The sequence below is a fragment of the Leopardus geoffroyi genome, chromosome D1 (genome assembly GCF_018350155.1).
Source record: "Leopardus geoffroyi isolate Oge1 chromosome D1, O.geoffroyi_Oge1_pat1.0, whole genome shotgun sequence".
Classification (NCBI taxonomy): Eukaryota; Metazoa; Chordata; class Mammalia; order Carnivora; family Felidae; genus Leopardus; species Leopardus geoffroyi.
The window spans coordinates 115,627,758-115,642,944 of NC_059329.1; the positions used below are offsets into that span (position 1 = coordinate 115,627,758).

General features: G+C 54.5%; 1 protein-coding gene and 1 long non-coding RNA gene across 3 annotated transcripts; one reads left to right on the forward strand and one right to left on the reverse strand.

The window, feature by feature from the left end:
• Positions 1-184: 184 nt before the first annotated feature.
• NLRP6 (NLR family pyrin domain containing 6) lies at positions 185-7,690 on the reverse strand. 2 transcript variants are annotated; one of them, XM_045486521.1, is made up of 8 exons: positions 7,445-7,689; positions 6,359-6,639; positions 6,046-6,084; positions 4,040-5,792; positions 3,132-3,224; positions 1,828-1,998; positions 1,547-1,714; positions 185-1,077 (listed from the first exon to the last, which is right to left on the reverse strand). In XM_045486521.1, the coding sequence occupies exons 1-8, from the start codon at positions 7,471-7,473 to the stop codon at positions 969-971; spliced, it is 2,643 nt and encodes an 880-aa protein (XP_045342477.1). In that variant the 5' UTR covers positions 7,474-7,689; the 3' UTR covers positions 185-968. The 2 variants fall into 2 exon arrangements, with proteins under 2 accessions (XP_045342477.1, XP_045342478.1); XM_045486522.1 differs by having other exon boundaries at positions 1,027-1,133; positions 7,445-7,690.
• On the forward strand, positions 5,862-8,711 carry LOC123602172. The gene is made up of 3 exons (XR_006714407.1): positions 5,862-6,102; positions 7,733-7,862; positions 8,276-8,711. It is a non-coding gene; the product is annotated as an uncharacterized LOC123602172 (long non-coding RNA).
• The last annotated feature ends 6,476 nt before the right edge of the window (positions 8,712-15,187 follow it).

Here is a 15,187-nt window from a genome sequence, read left to right on the forward strand (position 1 = left end):
CCTGTCCATCAAAGACAGGCCTCACCTCAGAGCTCCCTGCAGTTGGCCGTAGCCCTGAGTCTGTTTCCTCATCCGGGAAACGGGGAACACAACCCCAGCCCACACAGATGGATTGGGGACCAAAGGAAAGATTGTGAGCACCCGTTAGGATGCTCGGCCGCACGCGACACAAATCAACACCAAAGAATCCAAAGGAGGATGTATTGTCAGCGCGTGGGCGTGGGGACAGGCTGCTTGCTGCCCCTTCCACCGCAGCTCCTACCTGGAGTCCAGTCTGCTGTGGTCTCCCCCCTCCCTGGTCTCCATCCCTGAAGACCTAGGCAGTGAATGGACACCACTGGGCTGGCACCACACAGCCTCGGGGATGGCTTCACTTCCGATGCCAAGACCCAAGTTCCTGGGGAGGAATAGTGACCCGCCTGCCTTTGGCCAGGGGTCAGCCTCTGCTTGATCCCTTGCGGCTAAGAGCAGAGTTGTGGGGCCGCGAGGCCCACAGTGCAGATGGGGATGGGATCAGTGAAGGAGTTGCTCTGCACTGAGCACACCAGGTCAAGGCCAATACGTGGCAGCGACTTGATGACTGGGAGCTGTCAGCATTATTGTTGCCGGGGGTATCTGCAGGGTGATGGCTGGGGGGCCCCAGGAGAGGTAGGTGGGTGGAGCAGTTGGTGGGGGGGGGGTGGGGCAAGAGGGCTCCCTGGGTGTAGAGAACAGAGACGGAACCTGTGCCCAGGGTAGGGGGGGGAGAGGCGTGTCCCGGGACACCTGTCCCCGACCAGGTAAGGGACCATGTGTGTCCTTGCCTCTCACCTGCCTGCCCGGGGCCCCTCAGGCTCAAAAGGGCAGCCCAGAGCAGAGGGCAACATCCTCCCACCCTTGGGATGAGGACGTGTATTCCACAGGGCTGACTAGAGTCCTTCCCCTGGCATTCGGGGCCTCAGAGGACACAGCTGAATCCCGTGGGAGGCTTAGGGGCGACTTTCCAGCAGTGGGTGTGTGATGACCAGACCCGGCTTTGCCTTCTTCACCTCCCGCAGCTCCTGTAGTGACTGCGCACTCAGCTTCACAGAGGTCAGACTGCAGCCATGTGTATGGACAGAAGTGGGAGTCGGTTGGGGAAGCTGAGGTCGGGGCTGGGGGACAGTGACAGGAGAGCGGTGTGGGGGCAGCGATGGGGCTGTCAGCCTGGGCTGTGCCAAAGGCACACGGTGACAGAGGTGGTTAGTCAGGGGTGTCAGAGGTCGGGGAAAGAGGTTAGGGGGTGGGGGCCAGAGCCCTTGGGGGAGCAAAAAGGTGTTGGGGTCATTGGCCCAGACTCGCCATGGGCCCCGGAGGACAGATGGACGTTTGGTCTGGCAAAACGGTTGAAGCCGAGGGCTGGGGCTAGGACTTTTTGGAGCATGGGTCTCCAGGGGCTGGGTTTGAGTGTGGGCACTCGGGGAGCCCCGGGAGGAGTTACTCTTCAGGGTCTAGGGGAAGTCCCCAGGCACCCGGCCCAGTCGTTGAGAGGCTGAGTCCCCATCCCCCTTTCCGCCCCCGTGTCTACCTGAGGGTCTGTAGGCGGCATCCTGGCTGCTGTAGGACTCTACACAGGTAGGTTACCATGGGTTCCGGCAGCTGGCAGTCACTTAGATCCAGGGCGGTCAACGCGGAGCTCTGGCTGAGCGCGCCGATGAGGTAATGAAGCGCCTCCTGGAGGGTGGGCTGCTGCACCCTGCGGGGGACGGCCACCCTCAGAGGCTGCTGCCAACCGCTCCCCTACCGTACGGTGTCCCTCCCCCTCCCCCCCCTCCCCCCCCCCCCCCCCCCACCAGGCCAGGCCCTCACCTGAGCTTCCGCACCCGGCACTGGGGCCAGGCCAGGCCCTCACTCAGCACACGCAGGCCGGCCTCACTGAGTCCGTTTTGCAGGAGGCCCAGCTCGGTCAGGGCGGGGGCCGCCCGCAGGGCCTCAGAGAGGTCTCGGCAGACAGAGTCAGACAGTTTGCAGCGGCACAGCCTGTGGTCAAGAGCACACGTATCTGTCTTCAGTCCCCTTGGCCGCTTTACTGTCCCCACCTCTGCAAACTGCCCGCTCCTTGGGCGGCTGAGGCTCTGTCTGGAGAGGCGCTGGCTCGACAGGAAGTTTCCCCTGTCCTTTGTTACCCACCACACGTGTCCCTGGGGAGCCTTGGCCACATGTGCCTATGCATGCCGGACCGCACTCCACTTTTCCTTAGGGCGCTATTCTCCACCAGCTGTTGCGCGAGCCAATGCGGATCTTACTGTCAGCGCGTTTAACCGCATGTAGCTGAGCATCGGGTTAACGTGGCCATGGTTTATTCATCCAGCTGGTCCCTGACGACGGGGAAGTGGGGGTTGTTTCCACCTTTGTTGCCATTATAGATACTGCTGTGATGAACACCACGCAGTTTAGTGGCAGCATTGGTGGGCCAAACGCGCTGATCACCTTCTTGGCTCCCAATGTTTATCTCCAGGTTGCTGGAACGTCATACCAAGCGAGGTGACCGTGTCACCGTGGCCATGGGCTGCGCCCATCTCACTGTGCCCCACCAGTACTAGCTCCTACGGTTTCTCTTCCCTTCTGCTTACTTGGTGATAAGGTCCCATACTCAGTGTGGTGCACCCACTGCTACATTAACTCTCATACCAACCCTCTGAGGCGGGACCTTCCACTCCGTAGAGGAGGAAACGAGTTCAGACGGACCGACTCGCCCAAGGGCTCGGAGGCAGGCAGCCTGGACTTCAGAGCCTGTGCCCTCAACACCTCCCTCCACTGCTTGTAAGAGCCCAGAGGGACTGCCCCTCACTTTCCAGTAGCAACTAGTAGCTTTCCTTCGGAAGGAAAATGTATTCTGGTCTTCTTTACCTCCCCACCCCCAGAACACTCAGCAGCACCAGGCTTCGCACTCTAACGGGGCCAAACCCTCCTTCCTAGCCCCGGGCCACACCGCCTCCTCGCTCCTCCGCGCTACGCGGGCAGAGCCCATTGGCCCCAGCACAGGACGCCAGAGGCCACAGGCTCTCAGCCTGTCCCCTCTGCCATGTCCAGACAGGGCTACCCCTCTGCCCCTGCCCAGAGTACCCTGCTCTGCATCCCTCCAGGGGGGCCGTGGGGGCCTGGTCACTCACGTCAGGCTGCTCAGACCGCAGTGTTGGTCAGTCATGGCCTCAAAGAGCGAACGCAGTGGAGAGGCCTGGGTTTTTTTCATGGTGGCTTGTGAACTGCCAGGAGAGAGAGCAAGGTGAAGCCCACTCGTCCCCTTCCAGTCCCCACCTCTTTCCTGTGGCCCTGAGCGTCAGAGCTGCCTCCGCTCTCCACCTCAAGCTGAGCCGGGACCCCTCCACCCTCTTTGCTCCAAACCCAGAGTGAAACCACTCATCTGTGGCCCCATGCAGCTCCCCGCTGAAGCAGTCTGCCTGAGTCCAGTGGGGGGCATGTCACCCACATCCCATGTGGGTCTGTATTGCGCCTGCAGTGGGCGTCCCCAGCCCCAGCCCGTCAGCATCCTGACATTCATTATTTCAACAGATGCTGAGCTCTGGGTCAAGTGCTGGGTTGGAGTTAAGTACACAGAAGACTTAGCCCTGAAGGAGCTCAGGGTCTGGCGAAGGGTAGACATCATGGCATACAGTGGTTAGTGGGGCACTTCTGGGGCCAAAGGGGTCCCAGGCCAGCCGAGGGAGGCTGGGAAAGCATTGAGGATAGGCAGCAAACAGAGTGTTCTGGGTGCACGACACAGCAGGTGCAAAAGCTCAGGGCACAGCCGGCGTGGTGTATTCCATGCTAGGAATGTGGATGTGGATGGCTGGGGGTTGGCATGGCAAGACAGGCGGGGGAGGATGGACATAGGGAGCCGCCTTGCAAGGGGGTGGGCATAACCAGCCCCGAAGTCCTGCTCTCTCCTCTGGGGGACAGGCTTCCCCTGCTCAGACGGAGACTCGGGTGCACTGGCACACAGGCCCCCCCCCGCCCCCCCCCCGCCCCGCCCCCTCCCCCAGGGCCTGGGAACCAGGACAGTCTCGCCCTGTAGACTCACGAGCTTCCGCCCAGGCTGCCATGCAGTCGTTTCATGAGGTTCTTCTTCTTTTTCTTCTCGAGTGCGGGGGCCAGTCCACAGCTAACCAGCCGCAGGGCCTGCCCCTCCGGGCAGCACCTTATGCAGTAGCTCAGGACCACCACATCCATGCGGCTTAAGCACACCCGCTCCAGCGCCAGCTCAGGGAGGCCACGCAGGGCCTGGCTCACGAAGGCGCCCTCCTGGGTCTCGTACAGGCAGTACAGCAGCTCCAGCGCCTGGTTGAGCTCGCCCTCGCCCTCGTCCTCCTCCAGCTCTTCCCTGCCCTCGGGCGCTTCCGTCTCTTGGGTCCCCTCCGGTGCCGCCCTCTGGTGGCCCTGGTCCTGCACCCACCGCAGGACGTCCTGCTTCACGCGCTCGGAAACGACGCAGCCGAAGTGGCGCTCGATGTCGCGCATCCGCTCCGTGTTCAGCAGCCCGAAGAGGAAGCGCGTGGTGAGCGCGAGGTGGCCGCGCAGCTCGGCGTTGCCCCGCAGAAGCGCCCCGACGCTGTCAGCCGGTGCCCGGTCTCCCTTGTCCTCCAGCAGGTAGGACAGCGCGGCGAAGAATTCCTGGAAGCTCTGGTCCATGAACTGGTAGGTGACCTCGGTCTCCAGCACGCCCGGCAGCTCTTTCTTGCTGAGGAACAGCCTCTGGATTTGAGAGCCGCGAAGCTGCAGTCTTTCCAGGTCCTTCTCCGCGAACTGCGCCCTGTGCCCGAGGAGGCCCTCGCGGGCCAGGCGGCACAGCTTCCGCAGCTCGCCCTGCACCTGGGGCCCGTCGGCGGCGGGCGCCGAGCTCAGGAAGCTGGCGACGAAGAACAGGTACACGGACGTGGTGGTCTTGGAGGTGCGCGACAGGTCCTGGCCGAGGTCGAGCTGCTGGCGCAGCACCGTGCACACGATCCAGCACACGAAGGGCACGAAGCACAGCGCGAACAGCGTCTCGTTCTCCTTCACCGAGCGGTAGGCCTGCTCCGCCAGCCACTCCTCCCGGAAGAACTTGTGGAAGTACTTCTTCTTGTCTTTGTCGGAGAAGCCGCACACCTCGGCGCACTGCGGCGAGCACAGGCGGCTCTGCAGCCTCCCGGGGGCCGTGGCGCGGGCGGTCACCAGCAGGCGGGCCCCGGGCAGCAGCGTCTTGCCCATCAGCCCGCTCAGCACCCGCGCGCCCTCCGCCTCCTCGAAGGGGTCGGTGCAGGGCGCCGCGTCGGCGGGCGCGGGCGGGGGCAGCTCGTCCGCGCCGTCCAGGATGAAGAGCAGGCGCTCGGCGCGGGCGAGCAGGGGCCGCACGGGGGCGCTGCGCCCCGGGCACTGGTCGAGGATCAGGCCGGCCAGGCTGCACGTGCCCGGGCGCTCCAGCAGCTCGCGGCAGGGCAGGAAGAAGGCGAAGTCCACCTGGCCGTGGTACAGCTTGCCCGCCGCCCAGTCGTACAGGATTTTCTTGGCCGCCATGGTCTTGCCGATGCCCGCCGGGCCCTGCAGCAGCACCGTCAGGGGCCGCTGGCCCTCTCCGTCGCGGCCGAACAGGCGGTTGAAGGTGTGCGTGTCGGAGCGCCGCGCGCGCTGTGTCTCCCGCTCGTCCGCGGGCCCCAGCGCCCCGTCCGCCGACGCGGCGCCTTCGCGCGCGATGAGCAGTTTGGTGAAGCGCTTGTTGATCTTCACGGAGCGCGCGTTCCTCTCCTTCACCTTGGCATGCTGCTGCAGGACGTGCTCTCTGTACTTCTTCTTGTACTCTGGCGGGGCGGGGGGGGGGGGGCTTGTCAGCTGACCCTCACCCGCCGCCCCGACCCCCTGGGCTCAGGTCTCAGCCCCCCCCCCCCCCCCCCCCCAGCCAGCCTTGCCACACGACTCTCCCCCGGGACCGGCTGTCGGGAATCTCTGAGCGGTGTAAAGGACCCTCGTGCTGCAAACCTGGGGGTCACCCCCCACCTCCGCCCCCGCCCGCTGACAGCTTGGGTCTTGTGCTTCCCGCCGACAGAGACCTACCGGACACGGAGAGCAGCGAGGAGGAGCTGGGGCCGAGCCCTGGAAGGGAGAGCTGTGGTGAGGCCCTGCCGAATGTGCAGGGGGCTGGGGGGGGGGGGCGCAGTAGGGAGTTGGGGCTACCCCTCAAGAGCGCCCCGGATCCGAGCCCTGGGGCCCCTGGATGTGTGGGTGGCGTGCTCTCGGGCGCGGGGAGGGGGGCGCGCCGGGACTTTTCTGGGGAAGCGGGAAGGATGGCGGCCGAGGCCCAGACTCTGCCTCCGGCGGGAGCGAACGGCGGCGCGGGGACCCTGGCGACCCGCCACCCCGCGCTCACGCTTCAGCCGGTCCTCCTTGAGCTGCTCCGCCACGTCGCGGATGTCGGCCCTCTTCAGAGTCTTTCGGGTCACGTCCAGCGCAGGCTCCGGCCCGTAGAATTGGATCAGCTCCTCCACGAGGCTCAGCGCGTCCGCGCCCTCCAGCCGCCCCCACGGGATGCTGCGGCCGTCCTGCGGCGCGTCCCGCAGCTTGTGGCGGAAGCGCTTCAGGTGCTCCTGGCTCAGGTTCTCGAGCGCGCGCTGGAGCAGCTCTCGGGCTGTGGCGGCACGGAACTCCGCGCTGGGCGCGGTCGGGCGGGGTCAGCACATCTGCGGCGACGGTGACCCCGGCCTTGCCCCGCCGCCCCCCACAGCCTCGGCCCCGGGCGTCGGGGCACCCACGACGGGCAAAGGCTCAGATGAGCCCCCATCTCCCCAGCTGACTCCAGGCCAACGTTTGGTAGCACCCAGCCGGGAGAGAAGTTCTTCCCTCCCAGGGCCTCGGTCGGGGGCGGGAGGGGGGGGGGCAGTGTGGGGGCGGGCGGTGCTCTGTCCTAAGGCTTTGCCTCTGAGGGCGCTGCCCCTGGCTGTGATAGAGGTCACTGGGGGCAGGCGCTGGCCACCGCTGACCCAAGCGCTGGGGGACCGCCTTCCCGCCCTGCACCCTCCTTCCTGTGTTCTTCCACACCACCTGGCCAGGCCGGCTCAAAGGCCTAAGATGAGGGTGCCGACAAGGGCCTGTGCTCTGCCCTTTTCTCCCTTCTTTCCCTTCCCATCCTTGGGAGCCTGGGCGGAGAGCCACACTCACCACCCACACCGCCCACTCTGCGTGCCTGAGTTCCCCATCACACCCATCTCACTGCACCCTTTGGTGGCCCAGGCTGGGCGCCTTGCACCAGGGGCTGAGTCTGAGTCCCTGGTGGGGAACAGACACCAAGGGTGCCTTCTGTGCGAAGAGAGTCCCTAGAATCCTGAGCCTGGGAGATACCGGGGGAAAGCTGTGGATCAGCTGTGTGAAGCCCCAGGGAGTGGGCAGAATGAGGTGAGGCCCCCACGGGCTGGAGCCAGCCGCTTCCCGTGTGACCACCCTGAAAGCCAGCACTCACCCGGACTGGAAGTCCTCCGGCTGGTCCATGGAGTCTGGCCCTTAGGACTGGCACGGAGGGGCAGGTGTGGGCATCAGAGAGGTTATTTCTCTCTCCCTCGGTTGAGTAGAGCCGTGTTCTAGGGGAGCTGTCCAGCCCCACCCATGCCCCAGACCCGAGTGGCCTAGCTCAGCCAGCGCCCAGATGGCAGTCCATCGGTCACCAAGCTCCCAGACTCAGGCACCGGAGCACTCCCGCTTTAAGAGTTCTGCGTGCTGACCTTTGATTTGCCTCTAATCCTTGTTTCAGTTGGTGTTCTCTGAGAACCCATAGGGCGTGGCAGTGAGGCACAGCTGTGAGCAGGTACCTGCAGAGTAGGGTGGATGGTGTGAAGAAAGGGGCTGGCTCAGAACTAGGCCTTCAGCTTGGAGGCCTCAAGGTAGGTTAAATTCTGAAGGCAGGAGTGAGGAAGGGCTTCTTAGATAGAAGGGACACTGGGAACGAGGGAGGGACTTGCTCAATGTTATCGGAAAGGAAGCTGTCATGGGGGAAAGGGAAGAGTTGTGTGGCTTCCCAAACCTGGCTTGAGCAGGCTGATGGGAAGAGGTTTGGAGGTGAGGAGTGTGTGTGTGTGTGTGTGTCCGGGTCTGTCTATGTGGCCACTTTATACTGTGTTTGAGTGAATGTATCTGTGGTCAGCTGAAAGATAGGCCCCGAAGATATCAGGCCGTAACCCCCGGAATCTGTGAAGGTCCCCTCACGTGCCAAAAGCAGCGTTGCAGATTGAACTCGGGGGCTAGAGATGGGAAGATTGTCCTGGGTCACCCAGGTGGGCTGTAAATGTCATCTCAGGTGTCACACGATAGAGGCGGAGGGAGATTTGGCCCAGGAGAAGGCAACGTGACTGGGAAGCAAGATGCTAGACTGCTGGCGTGGAAGTTGGAGGAAGACGCCATGAGCCTACGAGTGCCAGGAACAGAGCACTGGAGGCTGGAAATGTGAGGTGAGGACACACCCTCTAGAGCCTCCACAGGGAGTGTGGCTGAACCAACACGGGGAACTCAGCCCAGTGACACTGATTTTGGACTTCTGAACTCTGGAGCTGTGGGAGAATAAACGTGTGTTGTTTTAAGCCACCAACTTTTTAGTATCTTGTTAGAGCAGTCATAGAAAATGAACACAGTATCTCTCTGAGCATTTCTGTGAAACTCTCTGCAAGAACAGGTGTTCTGGAATATTCACTGCCTTCCACCCATTGTTTTTAATTAAAAAAAATTTTTGATGTTTATTTATTTCTGGCGGGGGTGGGGGGGGGAGAGAGAGGCAGAGGGCAAGTGGAGGGGGGTAGAGAGACAGAATCTGAAACAGGCTCCAGGCTCTGAGCTGTCAGCACAGAGCCTGACGCAGGGCTCGAACTCAAGAACCACAAGATCATGACCTGAGTCGAAGTCAGACACGTAACCAACCAGGCCACGCTTTGAAATTTTTTTTTTTTTAATGTTTATTTGCCATAAGCCATCCCTGTGTTCAGTCCTGCTTCCACAGGAGCCTTGAGAGCTGCTCCCTGGGGAGACAGCCCAGAGTCCTGGGAGTCTCTATTGCCCTGCCCCCTCCACCAGGAGGGGACCCACAGAGGCGCCCATTTAGCCCTAACTTTTTTTTTTTTTTTTTTTTTTTTTTTGTCTATTTAAGACAAATAGATCCCACATCTCCATGAGGAGGGCTCAGGCTTTCAGAGGTATGGATCTGTTTAGCCACACTCACATCTACCCCAGGTAACCCCCTCCCTCTCTTCTACTCCCTGAATCCCCCCCTTGACTGCCCTCCACACCAGGCAGCTGCCTGGACAGGGCAAGGTTGGCAGCAGAGAGGCTGGAGGGGCTGCCGCCAGCACACGAGGGTGGCACTTTGTGCCTTTAAAGGATGTTTGTGAACATGAATACATCTCACTGTTCCCACAGAGCCAGAGAGGTGGGGCCAGTGTCTGGGCCTTGTGTGTTGAAGCAGCCTCAACCGGGTCCAGCCCAAAGCAGGGACAAGACCCTCACTCCCGACCATGGTGTGGGTAACACCCAGCAAAGCGGAGGAGTGGACTGGGTCTCCTGGGGGTCAGGGTCCTGGGAACAAGCCCTTAGCAGAGTTCGGCCTCAGCTCTGGGAGAGGTTGGGGGGTGTGTGTGTGTGTGACTGTCCTGAGTTCCGTATGGGGTCCCAGCTCCCTTGACCTGCGGGCTCCTGACTTAGCTTCTGCAGCGTGCTGGGATTCTGCACAGGCAAAACAACAGCAGATGTGGGCGTGTCCAGGCTTGCCTGTGGACAGACTGTGGGCCCTGCACAGCTCGGTGGGCATCGCAGGGCCCTGGGTTGCAGCCTCACTGGCAAAGACCCCAGTGTGCCCCTCGTGGACGCCTCACTGAGCCCCACTCCAACCCTGAGGCACTGCATACACATTCCTCCAGGCAGAGAGAGATGTCCCACATCGGCCCATGCTGTGTTTCCCCTAAATGCACATTCACTTTCCCTCTCCACAGTATAATTTCTCAAAAGCAAGTTCTCTACAACTGCACTATCTCCTTTCCATTATTACTTCAGACAGAAAGTGTCACCACCAAGAGCACAATCTCCTAGCCAGACTGTCGGGATCAAATCCTGCTTCCACCATCCCATAGCTGGGTGACCTTGGACACTACGTAACCTCCCTGTACTTCCGTTTCCTCATCTGTAGAATGGCATGGTAAAGGCACGTCAGTGCTGAGGGCAGAGAGGAGAAAGCCTAGCCCATTCTAGGCACTGGCTATCACCACCTCTCAAGTTCTGTGGAAGGCCCCGCACAGTTTTCTGTGTCACCAAGAACATCCCAAGTTCTAAATCCACTCCAGTTCTGACCGTGAACTCTTCCTTGAAAGGCATGCTCTTTTCCTTTTGTCAGAGGAACTGAGGGGGCACGTCAGACAGAGGGAGGGTGTGCATCTGCCATAACCAGCATGGGAAGGGCCCTGAGGCCGCTGATTTGGGGATGTCAAGGTCATCCCCATACCCTAAGATGGACCCTCCGTGAGTGCACTCTGTACCCCATAAACTCTCAGCCGCTGCTGCTAACAGCCCTGGAAAAAGCTTTGATGATGGGAGCCAGTATCAGGGAGCCTTGCCACGAACTGAGCCATGGAAGTATGGGGATGAGGAGGGGACATTGGGAGCAGGTGTACGGGTGCAGATCGGGGGTGGAGAAGGCCAAGAGAGAAAGGGAGAAGCAGGTGAGAAAAGGAGATACAGGTGGCAGCGTGGCCAGCAGTGATACTGGACTTGTGTCACCCCAGCTTCAGCTGCCGAGCAGGGCCACTCCCAAGGGCACAAGTTTTGAACTCTTGAACAAGTAATTAAGACTGCATTGTGAAATTCCTCAAAGGTCTCTCGCACAGGGATTTTGCCACCCAGGAAACCTTTGATCATTTCTTCCTCACTCCCACATTTTGTCCTCACGGCAGCTGCGAACGAGGTCTCTCAGGAGTTGCCCACACTGCCCACTCCTTCTTCGGGGCCTCCTGTCCCCTTAGTTCTCCTGCCTTTGAAAAGCCTCGCTCTAGAGCACTGGTGCCCTCAGCAGAATGCTTCCTCCTTCCCTGTTCGCAGGATTCCCCTTCATATCTTGACCTCAGAGAAAGAACCATTTCTGGAGGAATGGGTAAGATGAGGAAAAAATGAACCTACAGCTGACCCCCTCCTCTTGTGCCAACAAATTCGATAACTTGGATGAAATGGACAGATTCTTAGAAAGTCACAAACACACGGACTCAAAAGAAACAATCTGAATAGATCTACAAGAAGTAAAGAGATTGAATTAATAATATGGAAAAATTCCCATGAAGAGAAGGCCAGGCCCAGATGGCATCACTAACGATTCTGTCAAATATTTAAAGCATTACTAACACTCCTTCACAAACCCTAACAGAACATGTAAATGAAAAGAATATCCCTCTCCCCCCCCCCAATAAATAAAATAAGGAAAAGAAAAGAATACCTCTCAATCCATCCTGTGAGGCCATACTACTCTGATACCAAACCAGGCAAACACATCGCAAGAAAACTAAAAGACCAATATCCCTGATAAATATAGACACAAAAAAATCTCCAACAAACTCCTCGCAAATAGAACCATCAATGTGTAAAAATAATTATAAACCATGGCCAAGCGGAACTTATCCCAGTAGTGTAAGGTTGTCTTGACATTCCAAAGTCAATTCGTGTAACAGGGGAGTCCTCTCTGTACCCACCCAATAGGAGCTGGTCAGGCAGCCTGGATGGTTCTCACTCCCCTTTTGTCTGATGAGGGTTCTCATTGCAGTGAGTCTGTTCCTTTTATACCCTTGGATGCTGGGGGTTCTGGCGGTGGATGTCCTGTCTCTTAGCCTTCAGAAGGTCTGGTGGCTACGAGCTCAAGACCAAGGAGTCAGCAGGGCTGGTTTCTTCTAAGGCATTTCTCTCAGACTTGTAGGTGGTTGTAGGTGGTGGTCTTCTTCCAGGGTGTTCGCATGGTCTCCCATGTGCAAAATCCAATACAGATTTTAATACATCCTCACCTACTGAGGGAAGGAAGATATCCAGCCCCAGCCCTCTCTAGCCTTCCTGTCTCACTCAAAGGAGAATTTTGAAAGAAGGCAGAGGGGAAGAAAACACTCACCTTACCAAAAGAAGAACAAAGGTGTGAATTACATCAGATCTCTCTTAGAAATCATGCAAGCAAGAGGAGAGTGGAATGAAATATTTACATTGTTGAAAGAAAAAAAAAATCCACCTACCTAGAATTCTGTATCCAGTGACATTATATTTCAAAAGTGAGGGAGAAATAAAGACTTTCTCATATAAACAAAAATTGTGGAAATTTGTCACCAGAAGACCAGCCTTGAAAGAAATGTTAATAGAAGTTCTTTAGAGAGAAGAAAAAGGACATGGGTCACAATTCAGCTCTACATAAAGAAATGAAGACGATTGGTGAAGGGACAAATGGAGGTAAAATAAAATATTTTATTTTTCTTGTACTTAACTGATCTATCAGTTTACTCAGGATAACAATAGCAATATATTGGATGAATATAGCTCTTGAGTAAGGGAAATGTGTGATGGCAATGTTATAGGGGATGGGGGCGGGTCGGAATTAGGGATACCCTGTTGTAAGATACTTGCACTACTGGTGAAGTGGTATTGTAAAAATATATGAAAGCAGATTTAGATTAATTGTAAAGGTAAATTGCAAAATCGAGGGCCACCACAAAAGCATTTTAAAAGAGTATAATTGATATGCTAAAGGAAGAGAAAAATCAGAATAATATAAAAATACTCAAAACCTGAGAAGCCAGAAAGAGAGTGGAAGGAAAAAAGAACAAGAAAGAGAGACAAAGGCATCAAAATAGCAGACAGTCACAAATATGGTAAATACGAATTCAACTGTATCAATAATCAGCTTAAATGTAAATGACCTAAATGCCTATTAAAAGAGAGACTATCAAAGTAGATAAAAAACATGACCCAACCCTGTGTTGTCCACAAAAAGCCCACATTAAATATAAAGACACAGATAGGTTAAAAGTAAAGGGAAAGAGAAAGACACACCAGGCTAACACTAATCAAAAGGAAACTGGGTGGGTGAAGGTGGCCAAAGGTACAAATTTCCAGTTATGAGATAAACAAGCACTAGGGGTATAATGTACAACATGGTGACTGCCATGGACACTTCTGGATGGCATATATAAAAAATGGTGAGAATAAATCCTTAAGAGATCTCATCACAAAGAAAAAGAAGGTTTCTTTTCTTTTTTCTTTTCCTTGTTTCTTTTCTTTTCTCTTTTCTTTCTTTCCCCCTTATTTTGTATGTATGTGAGATGATGGATCGTAACTAAACTTATGTGGTGATCATTTCACAATATATGTAAATCAAATGATCATGCTGTACACCTTTAACATACAGTTTATAAGTGTGTCAATTACATCTCAATAAAACTGAGAGAAAACTGGAGTAGTTTTATTAACTTAAGACAAAACAGATTTTAGGACAAGGAAAATCATCAGAGATAAAGAGGGACATACATAATGATAAAAGGGTTAATTCTCCAAGTAAACATAACAATCCTTGATGGGTAGGCACCTAACAAGAGTGTCAGATACCTGAGGAAGAAACTAATGAATTTCAGGAGAAATAGATGAATCCAGTTTTACATTTGGAAACTTCAACAGCCCTCTCTCAGAAATGGACAGACCCATAGTTGAACTCAACACCATCAACTGGATATAGTAGACATCTATTGACTGCTTCCACCACCACCAACAGGACACACATTCTCCTCAAGCTCATGGGAAACATTCATCTAGACAGACCACATTCTGGGCCATAAAACACACCCTTAACGGAATTAAAATAGCAATCAATAACAGAAAGTTATCCATAAAATCTCCAAATATTTGGAAATTAAACAACACACTGCCCAATAACACAGTGGTCAAACAAGAAGTCTTAAGAGAGTGTTTAAAATATTGCTGCCTAAATGAAAATGAAAAAAAAAAACTTATTAAAATTTGCAAGATTCATCTAAATCCATGCTTAGAGGAAAATTTATAGCATTGCATGCATATATTAGAAAAGAAAAATGTTCCAAAATCAATAATATAAGCTGCTACCCTGAGAAAATAGAAAAAGAAAAGCAAATTAGATGCAAGGTAAGCAGAAAAAAAAAAAAAGAAATAGTAAAAATTAGAGCAGAAATCAATGAAACTGAAAGCAGGAAGTTAGTAGGAAAAAAAATCAAAGAATGAAAAGTTATTTCTTAGAAAAGGTCAATAAAACTCATAGGCCTCTAGTAAGACTAACCAGGAAGAAAAAGAGAGATAATGTACAAATTATTAATATCAGAAATAAAAAAGGGCCATCACTACAGATCCTATGGACATTAAAAGGATAATAAAGGAATATTATGAACAACTCTATGCTCACAAATTTGCCATTTTAGATAAAATGGATCAATTCCTTGAAAGACACAATATACCAGAACTCACACAAGGAGAAGTAGATAGTATGACTATGTGTGTATCTACTAAAAAAGTTGAATCACAAATTAATAATGTTCCAAAACAAAGTGCAAGGCCCAGATGTGTTCACTGGTGATCTATTAAACATTTAAAGAGGAAATGATAACAGGTCTACAATCTCTTCCAGATAATACAAGCAGAGGGAATACTTCCTAGCTCATACTATGAAGCCAGCATTGTTTTAATACCAAGACCAGACAAAGACATTACAAAAAATATTTTTTTGAACAAATCTCTCATGGACATAGATGCAAAAATCTTCAACTAAATATTATCAAATTTAATCCAACATGTGTAAAATTAATTATACACCACAACCAAGTAAGATTTATCCACATACGCAAGGCTGATTTAATATTAAAAAATCAATGAGTGTAATCTATTACATCAACAGGCTAAGAAAGGAAAATCACATCATCATGTCACATCATCAAATACAGAAAAAATATCTGATAAAACCCAACACCAATTCATGAGAAAAAGTTTCAGCAAACTAGGAATACAGGGGCACTTCCTCACTTAATAAAAAAAAGATCTGCCCAAAACCCTACCGCTGATATCATACTTAATGGTAAGAAAGCAGACGCTTTCCCTCTAAGACTGGGAATGAGACAAGGAAACTCTCTTTCACCACTCCTAATCAACCAAGGAAGTCTTAGCTTATGCAATAAGACCACAAAAGAAAATA